The 22,725-nt window shown below is 35.0% G+C and overlaps 1 protein-coding gene across 1 annotated transcript in view; it reads right to left on the reverse strand.

Moving 5' to 3' along the window:
- Positions 1–17,501, reverse strand: part of LOC148942724 (RNA-binding protein 8A-like) — a 30,972-nt gene extending 13,471 nt beyond the window's left edge. Inside the window, exons 1-4 of the mRNA XM_089102019.1 lie at positions 17,478–17,501; positions 16,668–16,747; positions 5,813–5,953; positions 904–1,040 (exon numbers count right to left, since the gene is read on the reverse strand). Of these exons, the coding sequence (XP_088958145.1) occupies positions 904–1,040; positions 5,813–5,953; positions 16,668–16,725 (336 nt within the window). The 5' untranslated portion in view covers positions 16,726–16,747; positions 17,478–17,501. The remainder of the gene's footprint in view (positions 1–903; positions 1,041–5,812; positions 5,954–16,667; positions 16,748–17,477) is intronic.
- Between the last annotated feature and the right edge of the window lie 5,224 nt (positions 17,502–22,725).

Consider the following 22,725-nt stretch of genomic DNA (forward strand, 5'->3'; position numbering starts at 1 on the left):
TATGTTAGTTAAAATTTGGACCCCCAACCCTCGTCCCAAATAAAGGTTTTAAAACAGAAATATTTTATTTGAAATAAAAGCCTAGCAATACGGTGACGTATACTACATAAAAAACTAAAGATGGGCAGATCTTCGATTTTGGTTTAAATACTCATGAGCCCCCATGTGAAATAATGTTATTAGCTAGGTTAAATATTCCTTAGGGATTAATTAAGCAGTTTAATCACTAACATCTTAAAAACATCTTAAAATCAATCCCTTAAGCTTCAGGGACAAAGCCTATACTATAGGCACGAGCATATAATATTTTTCTAACTAAATATTAGTTTTGGGAAACTATCCTCCGAATCCACTTATAAAAACAACTTTCAACTTTAAGAACAGGGGAGGGGGCTCTTTACAGGCTATATTGAAAAAAAATTTTAAAATTATTATACATAAAATACGTATATTCATTTATTTCTCTCAAAATCGAGAAGCACATAAAATATATAAATGAAATCGCAAAATCAAAGAAATACTTCAACAAACGAAACTAAGTAATTTTGAAAATGCAAAACAATTATTGTAGGCGTATCTGAGATAGTTTAGTGAAACCTGGTTTCTTTGAGAGCAAAAGTGTATGGTTAGTAAAAGGACAATTAAGAAAATGACGCACAATAAAAAATACACTTTACTGAGACCTGACTTTTATGCTAAGGATGTAATAGTTTTTTCAACTAAAAACTTTTAGCCACCTCTTGACACATTACATATACCATTCTAGAAAAAAGAAACAAGATGAAAAAAAACTGGGAAACTTGAAAAGTGTATTCCAAATTAGAATAATAGAGTAAACCACAACTAATCAAACGAAAATGCTTTCTCATAAGAGAAAAAAGGAATAATTATTGAAAAAAGTACTTTGAGGTATCCAGTTCTTCTGTCAAGGTTCAAATGAAGGTTTTTTATTTCTCCATATTCCCCAAATTTGTCATAAATTGTGTCTTCTTCAGCTTCTTCGTGGACGTTTGTCACAAATAATATCCAGCCCTCGACAGCTGAAAAAAGAAAAATAGTTTAAAAAAAGAAAAAACCAAAATAAACTTTAAAAATAAAATAATAATCAAAAGGAGGAAAACAGCAAAATAAATGATGAGAAAAGCTATGGCGATGAACTTAGACTTTGATAAGCATGCCTAACCAAAAGGGGTAGTATGGTTCCCTTCCAAAGGTTCAAACGACTCACTTCCTCCAGAACGATTGAAAAACAGCCTAAAATGCCCTTGTACAGAACTGACAAACCTCACAACTGAGAAAAAAAAAAAAAAAAAAAAAAAAAAAAAAACTTGAATCTCTCCCATGAATCATATCTGTATACACGTGTCGTGTGAAAGCCGCCAGATTAGAGGAGTCACCATAAATATGTACCGACATACGCCTCCTTTTCCTTTACCAAACTGTTTTGGTTCAATGTTTTCGCTCTTATTTCTCAGCTAAAAAAAAATATTTAGCTCATTGGAGAATTAACACTTAAATATTTCATCTAGAGCAGAACTGGCCAACTACAATACAATGAGTAAAATTACAAATTATAAGGATTCTCATGCATAATTTCAGAAGAAACCTTTTTTTTCTTCCACTGAAATGTTCCTATCCTACAGCGCACAAATTGAAAACTTTGGAGTTTCAGGTTAGCTCCGTAGCACGAAACCAATTTGTAATTTGACTTAAGAAAATCACTAAAAACAAGTAATACATAGGAGTCTAGGCCAACGGAGTTCTGAAATGAACAATAAATGGCGGTTCTCACCTGAATAAGCAACGATATACATACAGCTTAAACGAGAAGGGCTAGTTTAGAATTAGATAAAGAAAATTGAACAAAAAAGCAAGTAAAATCTATGAATAGAGATTCTGTTGGTTTCTGGAGTTTTGCCCTATGTTCAAGGATTTGTCTTAAGACGAAAAGCTGGTCGATTGTTCCCATGCCTGGGCAGAATCCCGCTTGATTGGGCCTTGTCTTCTGCGCTGGACAAGAAAGCAATTGCGCAACACTGTGGTGAATATTTCAGCAGCGGCACTCCGAAAAACGAAGGAAGATATGCTAGATGTTTTCTAGAGATATTGCCTATGGATTGTTTCAGGTTCCTAACTGACTGACCGTAATTCAAAAAGTAGGCTGTATGAAAAGTGTGGTTCAATCCCACTTCCTAGGGCTATACTGAGAGAAAGGTTGAGATGGCTAGGGCACAATCCGCTGATGAAGAATGACAGATTACCAAAGATTTTCCTCTTCGGCTAACCGTCTAGGGCAAAACAGAAAGCAGGTCGTCCGCGTATTGAGTGGGAGGATGTCGTAAAGAAAGATTTAAGGTAAATGGGAACTTCCTGGGAGGGTGTAAAGAGGAACGCTTTGAACAGATTGGGATGGAGGAGGAGCGTGCGTAGCTGTGTTGGCCTTAGGCGACTTGGTGCTGTGGTTAGTTGTTAGTAATAGTCGTAGTAATGCAGATGAGGAAGATTCCAATATAAACACTGCATTTTGTCCTTAGCCCTTTTGTGAAAACCGGAAGGATAATAGTCTCTCCAATCCTGTCGAACCATTCTCTTCTTCCCATATACGACAGGTTAATTTATGGAGCCTGCTGACAAGTGCTATCTTGCCTACTCTCTCTCTCTCAAGGAATAATGATCTCCCTCCAACAAAAAGTATAAATGTCTTTTACATAATAAGCGTACATTTTGTCTTGATTTGTTCCATAAAGTAAGACATAAACTTACCCTTTTCCTGGTTTTCTTTTAATGGTTTAAGCAAACGAAATTTTTGCAGCTATTCAAAATTCAGCAAAAAATCAATATATTATTAAATTTTCTCTAAATATAGTAGCACTAATTAAAAAAATACAAATGAACGTGCATTGTCAGTTTAATATACATATGCTCATAATTTTTTCTTAAAAATCTTAATAATCTTTGATTTATTAAAGTTTTAAAACTAAAAACATGAAAAAAAAATTTCACTAAAGTGCAAATTATGCTCTGGCCTTGAGAAGGCATAGGGGTTGTGAGCCAAAATCATGTTATATTTCTGCTCGTTTTGAGTTTGACTCGGTTATTTGTTGTAATTTCTGTTTGTTTGGGTTTCGTTTGTTTATTGATGCAGATTTGTGGTCGTTTTACGCTTGATAGATTATTTTGTTACATTTTTGCCCCTGTTTGGTTTTTTGGAGTCCTTTACTTTTCTTTGAAAGACTTGTTCCATGGAAAGTTTTTAAAAAAATCCAAACTATATACTCTCACAAGAAGTCCATAGCCAGCAACGTAGGGAGGAAAGTTATAAAAATAGCTAGGATTATTAGCGGATTGGTAGAAGATTTTTGTGTAAGAAGTTGCTCAGTGACAGATGGAACAAGAGAAAGTAGGGAGAAGACGACAAAGTATGAATTGAAGAGGTGTGAAAACGAGACTAGTGGTAAAATCGCGGAGGATCTGGAAGATGAAGCCAGATGACATCATAGTGAGATATTGTATTTATACGCTAATAAATTGAGGGGAAGTAAACAGTCCAAACTAGTTCCAGTTATATGAATGGAACAGAGAATCACTTAGTGGCAATTACACAAGCGTTAGCTTGATTTGGGTAGAATGCAAATGATTCAAAATGATGATAGGCTACTTATCAGACTAAAGGATTCTGTAGATAAGTTTTAAAAGAAGAATGATGTCGTTATAGGGGGAGAAGGCTTTCTGACGAAAATTTCATGCTCAGATTAATAATTGAGATGTGTCAAATAAAAAAATTAACAAACAAAATATGTGCTATTTGTGATAATTTCTCTTCGTTTTAAGTTTGACTTGACTGTTAAAATCAAACAAATATTTTAACAGCATAAAATATTTGTAGTTCATACTGGTGCAATTTCTATGTACCTTGTAAACAGCTCAGTTTTAGTGCTTCTTAATGCTATGTTGAGTGCGTCAATAAATATGTCTATGTCTATTCATTTACTTTCTGTTCTTTTTAACTTAGAATTATTAGATGACTGTATCTGCTCGTCTTTGGTGTAGTATGACTTTACTTTTCTCGGAAAATCGCTCTTTGTAATGTCTTTTTAATTCATTCAAGAAATAGAGCAAGTTGGTAATTGATGGTGTTTAATTTACCAACGGCTTTTCAAAACATAAGAACTGAAAGTTTGGGTGTTTAAAGCAAGCACAAATAAAACTATCCTTTCATTATCAAAGTATAGGGCTTTACACATTTATCACATTGGTATGATGCCTTATTAATAGCATAGCAATAATGCAAGAAAATATTGTAATTGCAAAAATGACTGCTTATTTGTGATTCAAAATTTTACATTACATAATATTGTTCTTGTGTTAAAGAACTTGGTCTTCAAGCATTGCAAAACAAAAACAAACCTTACCATAAAGAACAGAGGTTGAAGTAGCTGCAGTTCCTTCCTAAAAATATCACATACATTTTGCTTGTCTTAAACTTTTCACGTTGCTCTTTAATTACACTAGAAGAAAACATTTTTAATTCTTAATATCTGTTTGTTCTTAATAGCCAAGTCAGGCCATTCCTAACTATGAAGTGGTCTATACTTATTGGCTCTTTATGCTAGACCTTGTCATTTGTGTGACAATACTTCTAGAATAAGGGGTAATTTAGGCATATTCACTTAGCTTATTGAACCAAAATTTACAAAATACTAGGGATATCATGCCAACTCTTTTATTTCAAACAGTTGAAAGCAAATATAGCCAGCTGGTAATAGCAAACCTTTTATTTAAAAATTGTTTTTTCAAAACAAATCGAATAAAACTGTACTGCTTAAAGAAAACGGAATAATATGTAAGTCCTTTGATTCTCAGGGTATTGTGACACAAATTTTGACTTTTTATTACAAAGCTTTTGTGTTACACCATCCATTTTTAAAGCAATAAAAAAGAAAAGTCAAACTAGCATAAAGCTAAGTGAGTTGATACATAGGATGTATTTAAAATAATTCAAGTTTGTGTCAATGTCACTCCTTACTTCATAAGAAAAAAACTTTATTATTTCATATTAATTTCTGTTTGTTTTTAAAAAAATTGGAGCAACAATAATAGGAGAGGGGTGCCATCATTTTCAACCCTTAGTGCTTATGCTATAGTTTGACTTTTGTATAACAATGCTTCAGGAATAAGGGCTAATTTAGGTGTATTTGCTTTACTCAATAAAACAGAACTGTTCAAAATATGAGGAAGGTTGTCAAGGTTATCAACACCCTGTTATTTACACTTAACTCCTTATCAACCTTTCATGACACCGTTCAACATTTGAAAACTGCCATTTCCAGTTCAAAACTACTGGGGGACCTGAAACACTTCCAGTACTTATGAAAGTACACAATGGCTATTCATATGTAAATGCATACTAACCAAACAAAAGCATGATTTCTTCAACGAAAGTCAAATACTAGACAGGCACTTCTTTGGCTGATTGGTGAAGTACTTTTTTGAATGGTTTAGGGCAATTTCAATGGCAGAAATGGTGGCAATCCTTGTAAAGAAACAGAGAAAAGAAGGAAATTCAAAAGAGCTATGACTTATCAATGAGCTCAGCATGAGCAGAAGGAGAGCCCATTTAGAAGAACAGCCAACATTCCAGCAATGTCACTTGATCAAAGTAAGGTTTGCTTTACAATGGTCAATAGCATGACATGTCAAGTAAAGTAAGGCATTTCGGTCTATTAAGCAGACTTGTTTAAAAAGCTCCAAAAGCGTTATACTGGCTACTTAGTTATAGACAGTCAATTTTATGTCCTTGAAACCAACTTACATCTTTGTGGTCCTGGTTCATCTCCTTCTCCCTCAGTTTCCATAGCTTCAAATCCACCGACATCTCTATCAGGCTTCCCAGAATCAACAAAACCTCGTCCTTTCTTTACTTTGGCCTTTTCTTTTAATTTTTGAATTCCCTCTGAAAACAAAAAGCATAAAAGAATAAAGTTTATAAATATAAGATTTCAACATAAAGTGCACGCAATCAAAATTCTACTGCCATAGGTATTCATATTGAAATATTGTTTACAAACCTCCAATTGGAAGGGCTCCGTGGGTGCAAATGCATGAGCACTTGCGCAAATTGATGAGAAGAAGGCCACGCCTTATGGAAATATCAGAGGGATTTCTCCCTAATTGGAGATGACAAAACACTAACATTGGAATTTCTGGCCCAAATTTTCCAAAGAATTAAATTTTAAGCCTTACAAGTTCAATGTATGCTTTAATGTTTCCATGATTACAATAGAATAGACAAAGTAGGGAAAGCACATAAGTTGACTTACTTTTCTTAAGATATATTAAGATAAAATAGTATTTGATGTAATTAATACTTCTTTCCTTTCATTTAAGATGGGTTTTATTAACATAGACCTATTGTCTTTTAGTTTAGTACCAAAATTTACATAATTGGAAAAAGGTGTTATTCTATAAAGGAAAAATACATTTCAATGTATTAAAATACATACAAGGTTTCATTTTCAAAAGCAAGAAATAACCATTGACATGGATAAGGTTTAGCTAAGTTGACAGGGGACAGAAAATAGCATTTTCTTTGGAGATCAAAGATAACAGACACTTAATTCTCTGCAGAATTCAGCAATATACATTACATATCAGTTGAAGGAGCACACATCATATCCAACACTCAGATCTATGTCTAGTGTTGTTTTCAATGAACTACCAGACTTTGTCCATAGAAGAGGGTACTTTACTAGAATCCAAGCAAATGGTGCCTAATCCACAGCAAAATACTTATAACAAAGTATCCACAGCAAACATGTCCCTTCTTTTCAAGACTGTTACTTAGTTTGGTCATAGGCAGCACAAAAAGCCTACTTAAATAAAAAATGATATACCTTCAATCAATTTTTTTTTTTCACCAGAGCACTTTGTATGGAATGAATTGTTGTAGACTTCAGAGAGGGTTAATTTAGTTGGAAATTGAGCTAACGGTATTAAATTGAAACTTTCAGGGCATGTTAAGCAGGATCTTGATCTAAATAAAAAAGACTATATCTGCATATAAGGTGGTCAAAAAGATGGATCTGAAATATCTATTGGATAAACAATTAATAATTTATAATGATGGCAATAAAATTTATAATGACGTTTTGGAATTTTTTTATTGAGTTATTTGTTTTTGTTTTAATTGTTTTGGTTATGGTTATAGTAGCTTTGATATCATGATCATGATATTACGTAGTTTTATTCAGTGCTCTGTACTCATGTTTTACTTCTTAGTATATGGTTCCATCCTCCAACAACTTATACCATATATTTGTTGTTGTTATATATTTTCTTGTTAGTAGCAAATCCTCACAAGCAATGCTATTGGTGTCGTACCAATTTATTTTGTTTGTGTTGTTTTTTTGTTTTTTTCAATAAAATATTACTACTCATTTTACATTGCTATGATAAGTCAACCTCCAAAAACACCAAAAAAATACATAAAAGAAACAAAAATCTAAAAATAAATACTATAGGATACTCTAAATCACATATTCTGTCTATATTTGAAAAATAGGCAGAAGCTTCCAAAATTTCTTCTTTTCTTAATGCTTTATATTTGTCACACTTTCCCTTTTCTGTTCAATTCTGCATACGAGGGGGATTTTCTAGAGAGGAAATGTCTGTATGGGGAGGGAGGGTTACATATTTTCCAGGGGTAATTTTATGTGGAGAATTATCTGGAAACCATGCTACCTATCCCTAGAATGCAGTTTTTTGTATTCCATGGGAAAACTCTGGCTGGTATGGAATTAAACGGGAAACAACTCCAAAAATCCAATTGGTGGGAATATATTGAATGGAATGAAGAAATAACTTTGCTATTAAGTGTTTATTCAGGTAGAGGGTTAAACTAGACTGTTGCTTTTTGGGGGGTCAGGAGAATAGTAGGTGGTTGACTTGTTCTATTTTGAGGCAATACAAATTATATTACAATATTGTTAATACGGAACTTGTTAGTTTTCAAAATATGCAGTGTATGCACACTTTGCAGTTGAATATAATTATTGATTTTCTAGTCAGCAAGCTAAACAATGTTTACCTAAGCTCAAAATCATACAGTCAGGAGGTCAATAAATTATGATTATTTTAACTGTTGCAGATCAATTCAATCTCAAAAGGTTTGACTAAGTTTTACAGTAATCTAAGGTGTAGTGATTCAGTGAAGGTTAGGAACAGTCATCTTATAAGTGGTGCTTGCCCTTAAAAATCCAGGCCTAAAAGAGCCCTAAGATTCTATTCAATTGCTAGGTAGCACTGCAATCAATAATGTATTTGAGCTTTGAACTTCTTTTAGAAGAAACTAAAGAACAAACCTGGAAAAGCAGATTTGGAATTTTTAGAAATGAAATTGGCATGGATTGTTTCCAGTCACTCAATTACCTTAAATTGTATATTCTAGCAACTAAGGGTGAACAACCTGTAGATGTTACCAGGTAACATTAACTTAATACACTTCATGTCACAGTTGGATTATCACTATTTACATATATACAGGACAACAGTTCATAACAACAGGACAATTAACATAATTTTCATACTTACAGGACAGTTTGGTTTCCTTGTTGGGTGTCAGTAGATGTATTGGAGGCTGGGTGTATTTGGAGGCTACAGGGGGTGGGTGGTACCTAATAGTCCCTGCTTAATGATACTAGTTTGTCCCACTGCATCTTGAATGATTTGCTGCTCCAATCATAGTCAACACCAACCTTGAAGCTATCAACTAATCTTGCCAACAAAGTAGATTTGCTGAGTGAATTCCACAGTGGAACAATGCAATTAATGACGAAGTTGTATTTCACTGGCTTTCTGCTACATTTTTGATGCAGTTTTATGGGATTCCCTTGTGTTCTGGTGTATTCATTGTGATTGAAAACAGGCTTGATGGTGCCATTGGTTATCATCTTAAATGCAAGGATGACATCTCCTCTCTCTATGGTATGTTAGGATAGGCAGGTCAAGCTTTTCTAATTGTTGCTCATAGGAGATTTGTTGTTTGGCAAAAGGGAGCTTGGTTGCTCTATGCTGGACCTTCTCAAGAATCTCCATGTTACACTTAAAGTGTGGGTTGGCAACCGACATGCCAAACTCAAGATGGGGACAAACAAGGGCTGTGTAAAGCTTCTTTATATCTCTTTTATCATCAATTAATACCCCAAGGTCATACTCTTCTTTGGCACTCTGAATGGGCATATTGGCACCTACAAAGCCAATCATATGATAACTATGGCAGGGATTGTTTGGGTCAAGATGAAGGACTTAGCATCTGTGTAGGTTAAACTCAAGCGTCCAGGTTTTTGCCAACAGTCAGAGGTTGTAGAAATTTTCTTGCAGAGGAGGGCAATTTTCTTGAGTGATTACTGGATTTGGAATCGTCTGCATACAGGTCAAAGCCATTCTTGACCCCCTCAGGACCATTATTTACGTAAAAAATAAACAGTGTTTGACCTAGTTTGGTTCCTTGGGGGACACCACTCTTAATGTGAACTGGTGTGGAGTAGATGAGATCACCTCTTTCATCATATACAGCAACAATCTGGGTTCTGTTGGATAAGAAACTGTGAATCCACTGGACGACATCATTGTCTATCCAATATACTGGCACCTTGATCATCAGGTAGTTGTGAGACATTTTATTAAAGGCCTTAGCTTGATCCAGTAGGAACACATCAACTGGGAAACTCTGCTCCAGGAGATCAGTGATAGATTCATAAGCTAGTATAAGATTTGTTTTGACAGACATGCCTTTCCTGAAGCCATGCTTACCACCTAAAAGAAAGCCATTCTTGATCATATGCACTATGATTGCATCATTGACTATCCCTTCAGTAAGTGTGACCACAACTGAGGTCAATAGTTCTCAGACTGGGTTCTAGATCTTTTCTTGAATATTGGAATAATTATGGTTGTCCACCAATGTGCAGGTAGGCTACTAGTTTGAAGAGACAGCTTGATTAGTGGACAGAGCAGCTCAGCTACTATATCTGCAAGTTCTTTAAGGAGTCTGGGATGTATAAAATCTGGGCCTTTATCTTTGTTGGGATCTAGTTTACTCAGCCTTATCTTAATCTCATCCATTGTAATGTAAATTTTTGGCATAGGGTGCTTGACTACCCTGGGGCAGGGGATGGTGGCTTGTCAGTGGGGTCCACTGAGAAATTGGATGCAAATGTGTTGTTCAGCAAATTTGCAATGTCCTCCAGATCTTCCAGCTTTTTTCCTTCAGGGTTGAGCAGGAATGGCATAATTTGTCTACCCTTATCTTTAGCGGATACATATCTCCAGAACTTCTTTGGGTTGTCTTTGATGTTTAATGTAAAGTTATCTTCATAATCAGCTATGAAGTGTCTAGTCACTTGCCTCAATTTATTCCTTGCTCTTGCAAAACAATCCCTGTGGTGTGTGCATTTGCATTTCTTATATTTTGAAAAAACCTTCTTCTTATGGTTCATAGCCCTTTTAATAGGCTGGTTCAGGTGTGGCAGTGTTTTTGGTGCCTCCACAAATGAACATATAGTACATGTCCTCTCAGCTTGGAGCAGAGTATTCTTAAAATTCTGCCATGCTAGCTCAATGTCTCCCTTGATAATTACTTGGTCCATTTTAAAGGTAAGTACTACTTGTTTATTAGAGACAAAAACAATTTATCAAGTTTTTTCTTTTATTTATAGAACATAATCACTGTTCAAACAACTTTAGCTTCTAACCTAGACATTTATAGGCTAATTCTAATTGTATGTACTAGGTTTGAATCTCAAATCTAGCCTATAACCACAATCTATCAAGTCTTCTGACTTGAAATGGTATTTGCAGGTTAGTATAACCCTAGTCCTACCCTAAGAAAAACGTTTACCTCAGAGACTGCTTCTTCTATTGGTCTTAAGGTTTAAATAGGGTCTTACTTCTTTACCTATGGCATGATTTTGTTGGTGAATTTGGAGTTTTTCAATTACTTATCTAGGTAAAAAGTGAACACTCTATTCAATTTGCATTTTATGCTGATTCCAAATATACTAATTGCTAACATTGCAAACATGTCCCCACCCCCCTCCCTCATCAGAAGTCTAGAGCTGTATCTGCCCTATTAGAATGACTATACTGATTCTAATATTTGGAATCAGCATAAAACATGCATTGAATGGTGTGTTCTCTTGTACCCAGCTGAGTAATGGAAAAATTGCAAATTTCCCACTTTGTTCAGTGGATTTTTTTTAGGGCTTTACAGTTCAATCTAATATAGATGAAAGATCTTACCTGGCTTATCCTTTATACTATCCTGTTTCAACTTAGGCAAAAAAATTGTTCACTTTTGTTTGAGTCTACTTTTCTATCACCAACTTTTGAAAATATCATTGGATTAAACTGAAAACCCCTTTAAAATTCACTAAATATGCCTTAGCTGAATATAGGCTAATTGAGTAAAAATGTTGTTATAACAGTAGCCTGTAACAAACTATTTATTTCATATAAATTTTAACACCAGAGGCTCTAGTATTCACTAAATATGAAATTTGACAACCAAGAATTTTCACATTTAGTTTAACAGTTTGCCAACTTTATAGTTAACTTAGCAATTAGCTTGGAGATTGAAACTACAAATTTAAACCATGATGAACAGTCAAGTCATGTCCTAAGTATATCAAAATCCATAAAACAAGCTGTATGAGGAACACTTTGTATCCCTCAAACTCCCCACCCTAGTCTATCAAAGAAAGATAGGAGACAATTTCTACTCATAAACTGCTAGAAAATGACCTCTCAAGTCAATTTTTCTGCTCATGCCTTGCAAGTACAACAAGAGGTCACACAAAAAGGCTTTAAGTCCCCTATTGCCACTGATATGAGCACTGGCAATTGTTCTTTGTATATGCTGTCCCTTACTGGAACAGCCTCTCTGAAGTCACCATCCAGTCCCAAACCATAAATGCAGTCAAGAGAGGAGTTGACCAGGACTGGGCCAATGCAGAGTGTAGGTTAACCTGGGATGCCAAAACTTAGTCATGTCGCACCACCAGCAACCTTATCTCACTGGACGTTCAATTTAAGGTACTTTTAAGGTAAATTAGGGTATATATTCACACATCATGAGGGTGGGGGTAAAGTTCCTTTGTGATGCAAATGAGTTATATTGAGATTCAGAATGCAATTCTGGAAAATTGCACATTAAAGGGGTAGGAGTATATAGGGGAGGTCAGGGTTGTTTTGGACACTGCTGTTATAAAAACCAGTTTGGCCTGAAAAATTCTGCCAAAAATCAAGATCAAGTATTGACAAGTGGCCAACTTTGCACAAAAGTTTCTGAACACACATTTCAAAGATATTCCCTTTGAACCAATTTTTAAGGTATTATTTTTATTTCCACTAATATGTGCCAAGCTTTATAGCTCTGTTATTTACATGAGTGCATAGTTGAGTGTCGGCAGGTAATTAGCCTTATCATGTCACTAGCTAAAGCTAGTCACAAATTGGACTCCTCTTAACTATTTGTTATTTACTAGTCATTTCTTATAAATTGTGTGTGTGCGGTTGATTCGGACGCCATAGTTGGGTTAGTTCTGACAACTTTCTGAAAGTGTCTGAAACAACCCCGTTTTGTCAAATTAACCCCAGGGGGGAGAGACAAGCCCAAAGGGAAAAACAAAGGCCATTTATAGCATCCAATACATCGCATTTGTGTTTAGCGCAACGATATAGGCTATGGCTTTGCTGTTGAGGTAAATATGGAGCAATCTACATTTTTGATCTGTGAATAAAGTGAACATATCACTCAATGCCTTTTTAAATACTCTTTCCAAAGACAATACTTGCTTTTGTTGCAATTCCATTTTTAACACAACCTAACCTTCCTAACCTGACCCAAATATCTAGCCCATATTATTCATTTCCCATGCGTTGATTGATTCTTTATTTTGTCACCGTCAAATCAGTTTGCAGGTAAACTAGTTTTAACAAGAGCAAAGCTTACAGTGGTATAGCCTATAAGTTATATCTAAAATAAGAGAAAAAGCTATCATCTTTGTGGGTCCTTAATGGGATTAAAATTGAATTTGCAACAAAAGCAATTATCATATTTGACAAAAGCATAAATAATGCACTGAGTGCTATGTTTACTTTATTCTTAGGTCAGAAACTGGGACTGTTCAATATTTACCACTATTGAAACACAGACAAGTAACCTAATATCATTTCAGATGCCAAGAAATTTTCAAAGGAAGCATGACCATCCACCACCAAATATGGAGGATATGAAAAGGGCTACAGCAGCAGTTATCCTCAATAATGTTTCAATCTGAAAAGCTGTTAAGAGTTTGGCATTAAGAAATCTACATTACAGGATTATGTTAAACGTTCAAAGAATTTATCTAACACTATAGCTGAAACAGCATTAGAAGACCAAGTAGGGACTTCCGCAGCAGCAGAGTCTCAAGCCCCAGAGCCTACACAAGCTCTAGTCACAGGGAGAGCACCAGATCTTAATTTCACCTTTTCAGAGAATTTAATTAATAACAGGCAAGTCTTCAATCCCAACAAGGAGAAGGCACTTTCAGACTACTTTCAAACAGCTTCAGTAATGAATCATGGCTTAAGCACCATTGAAGCACACAAGCTCACTTATCAATTTGCCTAAGCTAATAAAATTTGATGCCCTTCATCCTGGGAAACCAAGGCACAAGCTTTGAAAGACTGGATGACAGCATTCCTCCAGTGGAACAATGAAATTTCTAACAGATCCTCCAAGGCAACAACTCAAGTCAGAGCAAGTGGATTCAATGAAGTAGTTGTAGGGAGATTCTTTGAAAAACTTGTCTTTGTCTATGAAAAATACCAAATCCCTCCAGACCATATTTGGAACACAGATGAAACAGTTGTTCCAACTGTATTACCACCTTGTAGAGTGCTTGCCAAGAAGGGCCAGAAGCAAGTAGTCCAGACAACATCAGCAGAATGTGGTCAAAATGTAACAATGGTCTGTTTTGTTAGTGCAACAGGTAAGTATGTACCTCTGTTTTTTGTCTTTCCAAGGGTTAATTTCCAACCACGGATACTGAAAGATAGGCCCTCTGGTGCTCTGGGACTAGCTCATTCAAGTAGTTGGATTAATTCTGACAACTTCTTGGAGAAAATGAAACATTTTGTGAAATATACCAGATCATCAAAAGATACTAAAACTCCACCTTTACTGGACAATCTTGACAGTCGTCAGGACATTAAAGTAGTCAACTACTGAAAACAAAAAGGAGCAAACTTACTTACCTTCCCACCTCAGTGCTTGCAACCTTTAGCTATTTCAATCTATGGACCATTCAAAGCAGCATTGAGAAACAGTTTTAGTGAGTGGTTGAACCTTCATCCAGGCCAGCATATCTCTATATATGAGGTAACAGAGCTCAGTTGTGTTCCATATCTTGAGAAGTTCAGCATGAGTAACATTGTGGCTGGCTTCAGAAAGCCTGGACTGTGGCCATTCAACCACAATGCTTTCTGCCATGCTGACTTTTCTGCTGCTTCAGTTACAGATTGTCAATTGCTGGACAGCCAATCTCAACATGCTGTGCCTGACCCACACAAGCCAAAGCAAAGTACTGAACAAACTCAAGGACCTTCTGCAGTCTTTTCCATAACTCCAGAACAACTGAGACTATTTCCTCATGTACCACCTACAACTACCATGGGTAGAGGAGTAAAACAAAGAGGAAAAACTAGAATACTTACAGAAACACCAGAAAAGGAAGAACTAGAACAAATGGTGAAAAATAGAAAAAGGTCTCAGAAGAAAGTTGTTGCCACCTGTCCAAAGAAAGCAAGAAAACCAAGGCCCACAGACTGAGGTGAAGATGAGTTACAGGAATTTCTATTCATGGATGATAGTTCTGATGAATCTCTAAATCTCGGAGAAACTGAACTGGGCAATCTGTTTGATGTAAATGTCCTAGCTGCTAATGACTTTGTGCTTGTGAAATTTGTTGTCATAATGTTGGACATGTAGGGTGATGTTTCTGAAAAAAAATGGGACCAAATTTTTCTTTTCTGACCCTGTTGACTAGGCTTCAGTTTCAAAAGATGATATTATCTTGACTCTTCCTTGTCCAGTTTCAACAGGTGGTACAAAAAGAGCTGTAAAAGCTCTCTGCTTCAACTTTGACTTTTCCAAGTTTAACATTTGCTAAAGAAGTTTTGTATTAAGAATTTTAATAATATATGCCAATTTTATAACTATATTACAAGGTGTCCAAAGCAATCCATGGTATGTCCAAAACAGCCCTACACTCTAGGGTTGTTTTGGACAATTTTTGTTTTATTTTTTAAAAGTATTTCTGAAAAAACCTGCAAAGATAAAAATTGGCAAAAATTCTCATAGGTGTGGAATTTTTTGGGGTGCTTGAAGTGCCTAGATAACCTATATCTACTAGTTAATGGGATTTTTGAGAAAAAACAAAATTGTCTGAGTCAACCGTAACCTCCCCTACTCTGTCAGCATATAGGTTCTAAGAAATTCATGAATTTCTTAGAAAAACAAGGAAAAAAGGAAAGATAAAGGTTCTCCTGCTGGAAAATAGCCTAACTGGGATTATTGTGCATATTATGAAGTAAGAACTGTTTTCTAAACATGTCTCTTTATGTGGTGGTACATCTATATAAGATTTTACTCTAAACTGGGCTAGGATGCAAGCTTGACTTTTGTCCAAGTTCAAATGCTGAAAATAAGTTTTTGGTCAATATATACCAAATCATATCATTGAGTTAGGCTAGGAAAAAAGTTAATACACCATTCTATGCCTTTTTTTTATGCTGAATATAAATATAATAAGCATTACTATTGGAAATGAATTTCAGCCCCCCCCCCCTATATAGGCTATACCTAACATAACCCTGAATTGGCATATATAGGGGGGGGCTGAAATTCATTTCCGATAGAAATGTTTATTATATTTGTAATCAGCATAAAAAAAAGGCATTGAATGGTTTATTCACTTTAGTCCTAACTCAATAATATGATTTGGTAGATATTGACCAAGTTTTCTAGGATTGTAGTCTGATAATCTTAACCATTAGCATATCCCAACTATACAGGCCTATATTGCTTTGAAGATTAGAAACCTAGCTCACTTTTTGTGTTTACAAGAGACATTTTAATCAAGGATAGCCTACCGCCAGATGGCTAATTTGACAGTGTATATATATACAAATCTTTGAATTAGCCAACCAACCAACCAGTATTTTAAGCCTAGGAGTCCAGCTGGACATAAGGAAACATATTAAGAAAACAATTCATACTCCATAATATGCAGAATAATCCTAGTTGACACATTTTGCAGGGGGAGATCCTTTATCTTCACTTCTTTCCTTTTTTTCCAGTTTTTCTAAGAAATTCATGGATTTTCTAGAACCTATATATTCACAGTATATATATACCCCCACCCTCCTAATGTACAAATATATACCTAGAATTACATCCTCAATCTAAATATAACATCCATTTGCATCACAAATGACATTTACTCCCATATTAGCCATGTGGTGGATGTCCTCAAGATATTGGTATGGGATTTGGGACTCTATGTAGGCCTAGCCTACTCAGGGTATTACCCTAGTTGTATGTGCATAACCGCAAATGAACTCACGGTCTTCATCTACTTCAAAGTCTTCAGATTGTTCATAATCAAGTTCAACATCTGCCATTATGATGAATCGAGAGATTAATTTGCTTCTTCTTCTTCTTCTTCTTCTTCAATTATAGGCTTCGGATGAATCCATTTAACCTTTTTCGTATTGTATGATTATGTCAGGGGTGTCCTGGGAAATCAAATATAGAAATTAGACTATTATTATTCAATAATAGGCTTTATACATCACTGATGACACCACCTATATTTAGGCAGTTAAAGACAGCTTTGAACAATTCAGCATCATCAGTTGAAGAGTGTCTCCTTTGTGTTAGTTGGTCAATATTAGGGGTTAGCTTGAGGAGCTTGAATATAGCAGATAAAGTTAGCCATTCTTTTTTATGGTTGAGAGTTGCCACAGGGCAACCAAAAAGAACATGGTTGGTGGTCTCATCATAGGTTTGACATAGGCGGCAAAGAGGGCTGATTACTGTTGGAATGGTTGTGTTTTGATAGAGATAAGTTTGGCTGTTAAGGCTAGTAGCATTTGATCGTATTCTGTGGTACATCTTTGAGTCTTTCCGGGATGTAAATGGAGAAAGGTTTGGTGGACATTGGTTTGTTAGATAAATTTTTAGGCGCCAATGGTTTACATCTCTTACTGGGATAGGTCTTCCAGAAATTATTTCATGCTGAAGGGCAGATTTAGCTATTTCATCTGCCTTGTGGTTCCCTTTTATACCCATGTGACTTGGGATGTACTGGAATTTTGTGGATATACCTTGTTTAAGTAGTTGGTTCAATAGTACAAGAGTGGTGGAGGTATCATTGCTTTCTTGTTCTATCGCTTGTTTCTCTTCTTTCTTCCAAACACAACAGTGTTGATAGGCAGCGTTGCCGCCCTGACCTGGAAGAATTTACTAAATCGGAGAGGAAAAATTTACTAGATCGTATCTGTTTTTACTCAATGCTCAAAAAAAATTTTTGCGGCTACGCCGCACGCGCACCAACAACCATCAATTTTTACTATAGAAGGATAATCAATACGACTTTCACAATCTTTTTTCCTTTTTTCTTTTTTTTTTCTCCTTTCCTCTTTTCTTTCGTTTTCATAGCATGATCGAAAATTCTCGAAACCTACAAGTCCATATATATATATATATATATATATATATATATATATATATATATATATATATATATATATATATATATATATATATATATATATATATATATATATATATATATATATATATATATATATATATATATATATATATATATATATATATATATATATATATATAATGTTACATTTCTGCTTACTTTTTATTTCTCTCAGCAGGCTCCTTTTTCCTCAATAAAAATTTTTAAACTGAGGAGATTTGCCTAATCACCTTGGGTGGTTGGCTTTTGTTTTGATTCCAATAGATTCCCAATCATCACAAATCCAAGTGGCATTATAGCTTCATCTTTAGTTGGTAAGATTTGATACATAGAAAGCTGATTTTGTCGACCTTTAGACGCCGGAAGTGAATTGTCTGTTTATAAAAATAGGCGACTGCTTGTCTGTCTCTGAGACAGACAAGCTAAATTGCAAGTTGTAAAACAGACAAGCAAAAATTGTAAGTTGTCATATGTTTACGATAATTTTTTTCCCTGAATTCAAGGAAATAAAAAAAAAGTTTTGTTTACTCTAAATCATGACTTTTTACTAGTTTTTACTAAATTTCGGGAAATTTACTAGATTCTCTAAATTTACTAGATTTTTTTTTTTTACTAGATCTAGTAAAATCCTACTGACGGTGGCAACCCTGTTGACAGGATCGTTTCAGACAAACCAAAGTATAATCACCTACGGAGCTGTTCCATAGGTGATTATACTTTGAGACAAACGAATGTAGTGGTCCTCAGGTTTATAAAATATAACTGCCCACAACGTTTCACAGGAAAAATTACATTTCTGTGGCAGGTGCTAGAACCCAAAACTGTACCTATTTACCATTGGCAAGCCGAGGATGAAAAATATGCAGGTGCAATACACACTGCGCCGACTTATCATTGGCAGACCAACGATGAAATATGTGCAGTACCATCGGCGTGCCAGCACACCACCGGTATGTCTACATATAGTCTTATATTTTCGCAGTGATCTCCTGATTTCAGTGTTTTAAGTAAGCTAGAGTGCCTCGTAACTATATAAAACTAAAGATATTGATTTCAACCCAGAAATAAAAGCTTACAGACAAAGTGAGCAGTAGCATATTTAAAAAGTAGGGGCCAGGCTCCCAAGTTTTTCACAGAATTTTTTAAAGAGCTTTTTCTCTCACTTGCAGTATTTCTCTTGATTTCTTATAGAATAGTTGGATAATTTATTTCAATTGGCTTACAACAATAAAATTTTCCGTTTTACAGATATCTTTTTGTTCTCTCTCTTTGCTCTTTCTTCACTCTCTCTCTCTCTTAACCTTCTCTCTCTCTCGCTCCCTCTCTCTCTTCTCTCTCTCTCTCTCTCTCTCTCTCTCTCTCTCTTTCTCTCTCTTTCTTTCTTTCTCTCTCTCTGTCTAAATATCTATCTCTTCACTCTCTATGTGTTTGTTTTGAAAGTTCAAAATGTCACATACAACCTTCAGGCATGAAAGTAACGAAAGGTCAGGTTTTTTCAACAGTTTTTGGGTTTTTTTTTTATTTTTTGAAAGTTCAAAATGTCAAAAACAACAATTAAGCGTGACATTAACGATAGGTCATGTTATTCAAACAGTTTTTTTAAGTTAAAAATGACAAGCCGTACGGGCTTGTTATGTGGTGAAACAAAATAAATCATTTATACCTAGAGGAACCAAATGTAATTCTTCTATATTTGACATTTTTAACTCTGTCTAACATTTGAACTTTCAAAAACAAAGATGTTTGAATAATATTAAATCTAAATATTTAATATAGAGGAGAAGGGGCTTGTACAAGAATTATCTGAGCGATGGATCATATGAAAACAATAGAAATGTAAACAAAGTGGAGAAAGTATTAAAATATGAACTAAGGAGTTGTGAAGTGGAGGTCATGGACAAAATTGTCGAGGACCTTGAAGATGCAGCTAGACGGCATAATAGTTAAATATTGTACTCGGATGTTAATATACTGAGAGGGAGTCAAAGATAAGTCACAGTTATAGATATGAATGGGGTCATAACTAGTGATAAGAAAAGAGTGAAAAAGAGATGGGCAGCACGTTTTGAGAATGTGCTAAACCGAGATAGAGTTGCAGGAAAAGATATAGAGGAAAATGAAAAAAAATATGATACCTTGGATGCGAAAGAAGTTTTGTTTTGTGAGGAATAAAGTAAGAAGCGACAGTATTAAAAGGATTAAAAAATACTAAGAGGCCTGGTGCTAATTGTGTGGTAAATGATTTTTTTTTTAATATTGTGGCTCTGAGGTTAGAAATAAGTTACTGAAGGTTATGAATAGGATTTTTTGGAAACGGAGAAGTACCCAGCGATTTTAGGAAAACCCTAATCAAACCATTGTTCAAGAAAGGTGATAAACGTGAGTGTAGTAATTATCGAGGCATTAGCCTGGTCTCTGTAGGGAGCAAAATATTGAGTAATATGATGATTATTAGACTGAGAGATGCTGTAGACAAAGTTGTAAGAGAAGAACAATGAGGTTTTAGAAAAGATAGAGGATGTGCAGACAAAATTTTCACTCTTAAGTTAATAATTGAAAAGTTCCTAAATTATCAGACTGTCCCTTTCTGTCCCTTGGCTTGAACAGCAAGGGAAATATATTGGCATGAAAATCAAGAAAATTGACTTTAACCATGTTATTCTCCCCAAACGGGATATTTTTTTCTTTTTTCTTTTTTTTTCTTTTTCTTTTCCACAGATAGCTTGGCACTGGAACATCGTAGAGGGTCGTTCAATAGCTCATTTTAAAGGAAATTAATTGGGTTAAAAATCTATAGTAACTAAAATAAATTATTTCTAAAAGAGAATAAATTTTTCCACCAAAAACTGCATTTTTGATGTCTTTTCACACTGCAGTCTTTCAAACATAATCGTATACCAGCGGTAAGATTTGAACCCACTCCTCCCAAGAGACTGGTGGCTAACACCAGTGTCTTGGACCACTCGGCCAGGCTGCCTCTCATAAATAAATATATATGTGAATTTGGGTTGCAGCAGTAGCTAGCAACCTAGTAAGAGACGATCAGTCCCATGCTAAGAAATATAACAAAACTCCTAAAAATAGAGTAAGATCAAACCAAAAGTACATCATTAGAACTACCTTGTCTGAAACCCTACTAGATAAATAATGAATGTCGTAGCTTTATATTAGAGCTATGAAGTGAATAGAAAAACACGAAATTATATTGTTGTTTCTGATGACGTCATGAAATAATATCATTGCGCCTTGACGTCAATAAAATCATTACGCCTTGACGTCATAATTACTACTTAAGAACGGCACAGATGTAAATTCTCTCATTCTTGATTAGAATAATGGTTAGATCGAAGCAAGCTATACGCAATTTGAAAAAACAGTACTACACAAACAACAGAGATAGTATCTTGAAAAGAGAAAAGCAAAGGTATTCAACCGACCTTTATAATAAAGATCGAACTCTTCCCTATACTAACTTGCATACGCAACTTCACTATAGTTAAGATTACAGTATTTATATTATGCATCATTATAAATTATAAAAGGTTCAAATGTTCGAAGATTATAGAGTTAAAAATTTTCCCACCCCGGGAATCGAACCCGACCCTGTTAAGTGAAAGTTAACTATCCTAGCCACTAGACTATATTGAACCATAAAGAAGTATGATTTAAGAGCCATATGCGTATTATTATTTCACCATACCAATTATAATAAGGCCAAAACAAAATCGTCGACTTGCAACCTTACTTTTGACACATTAGTTAAATCTTCATCAGGCTTAAAAAATGTTTTGCTAGTTTTACATGAAAGAACGAACCTTAGTCCATATACAATAAAGAACGACACCTTGCCCATGTTAACTAAAACATAAATAGGGATTATGTAATTTCCAATAGTATCATGGCTGTAGAGATGGCTGAAACCTAGTTACAATAAAAAACGATCATTGGAATAACAAAAATTGCATACCTTTGGAATTTTACAGTAAAGAACGATCTCTCGCCCATAGTAACTAATATATGGTGGTTCCAGGGGTATCCGGGTGGCAGCGGTAGCTAGCAACCTAGTAAGAGACGATCACGTTCAATGTTAAGAAATATAAAAACCCCTAACTCCTAAAAAAAGAGCAAGATCAAAACAAAAAGTACACCATTAGAACCGCCTTGTCCGAAACCCCTTGTAAAGGAAACTTACCGCCCTTTGGCTTGAATAACAAAGAAAATATATTGGCTTTAAAATCAAGAAAATTGACTATAACCACGTTATTCTCCATATATAATAAAGAACGACCTCTTGCCTATACTAAATTTTATACGCCACTTAATTATAGCATAGGTTAGTAATTCAACAGATAGCATGGCACTGGAACATCGTAAAGAGTTGTTCAATGGCTCATTTGAAGGAAATTAATGGGGTTAAAAACCATTTGTTTATTATAAGGAACAAACTGCTGCCTATTCTAACTTGTATATGCCACTTAACTACAGTATATGCCTGTACAGTTATATTTAAAGACAATGTATTAAAATTCCCCACCACTGGTCTTTATTAAGATCCATAATAGTTATAGAAACATGCACTCAAGTTATTTAAATCGAAGACAAGCAGGTGGCACGACAGAATGCTTACCTCGCCATCATATTACTCACAACGACAGGTTTGAAGGATCTCGAAACTTCAATGGAACTTTTTACAAGCCTACAGGAGAACAGGATACTGGTCGCTCAGAAGCACGCGAAAAAAGATTATAGAATCTTAGCAGCAATTTTGCCAGTGACTCCAACCAATACAGTATAAGACGAGATGGTAATCCCAACCAATACTTTCGTCGTAATCTTGAACACAACTTGAAGTTAAAGGGTCTAAAAATTCAGGTGGTAATTTTTCAAACCAAGGACGTGATGCCAC

The sequence above is a fragment of the Artemia sp. Qi Xiang Cuo genome, chromosome 16 (assembly GCF_049724085.1).
Source record: "Artemia sp. Qi Xiang Cuo chromosome 16, ASM4972408v1, whole genome shotgun sequence".
Taxonomy (NCBI): domain Eukaryota; kingdom Metazoa; phylum Arthropoda; class Branchiopoda; order Anostraca; family Artemiidae; genus Artemia; species Artemia sp. Qi Xiang Cuo.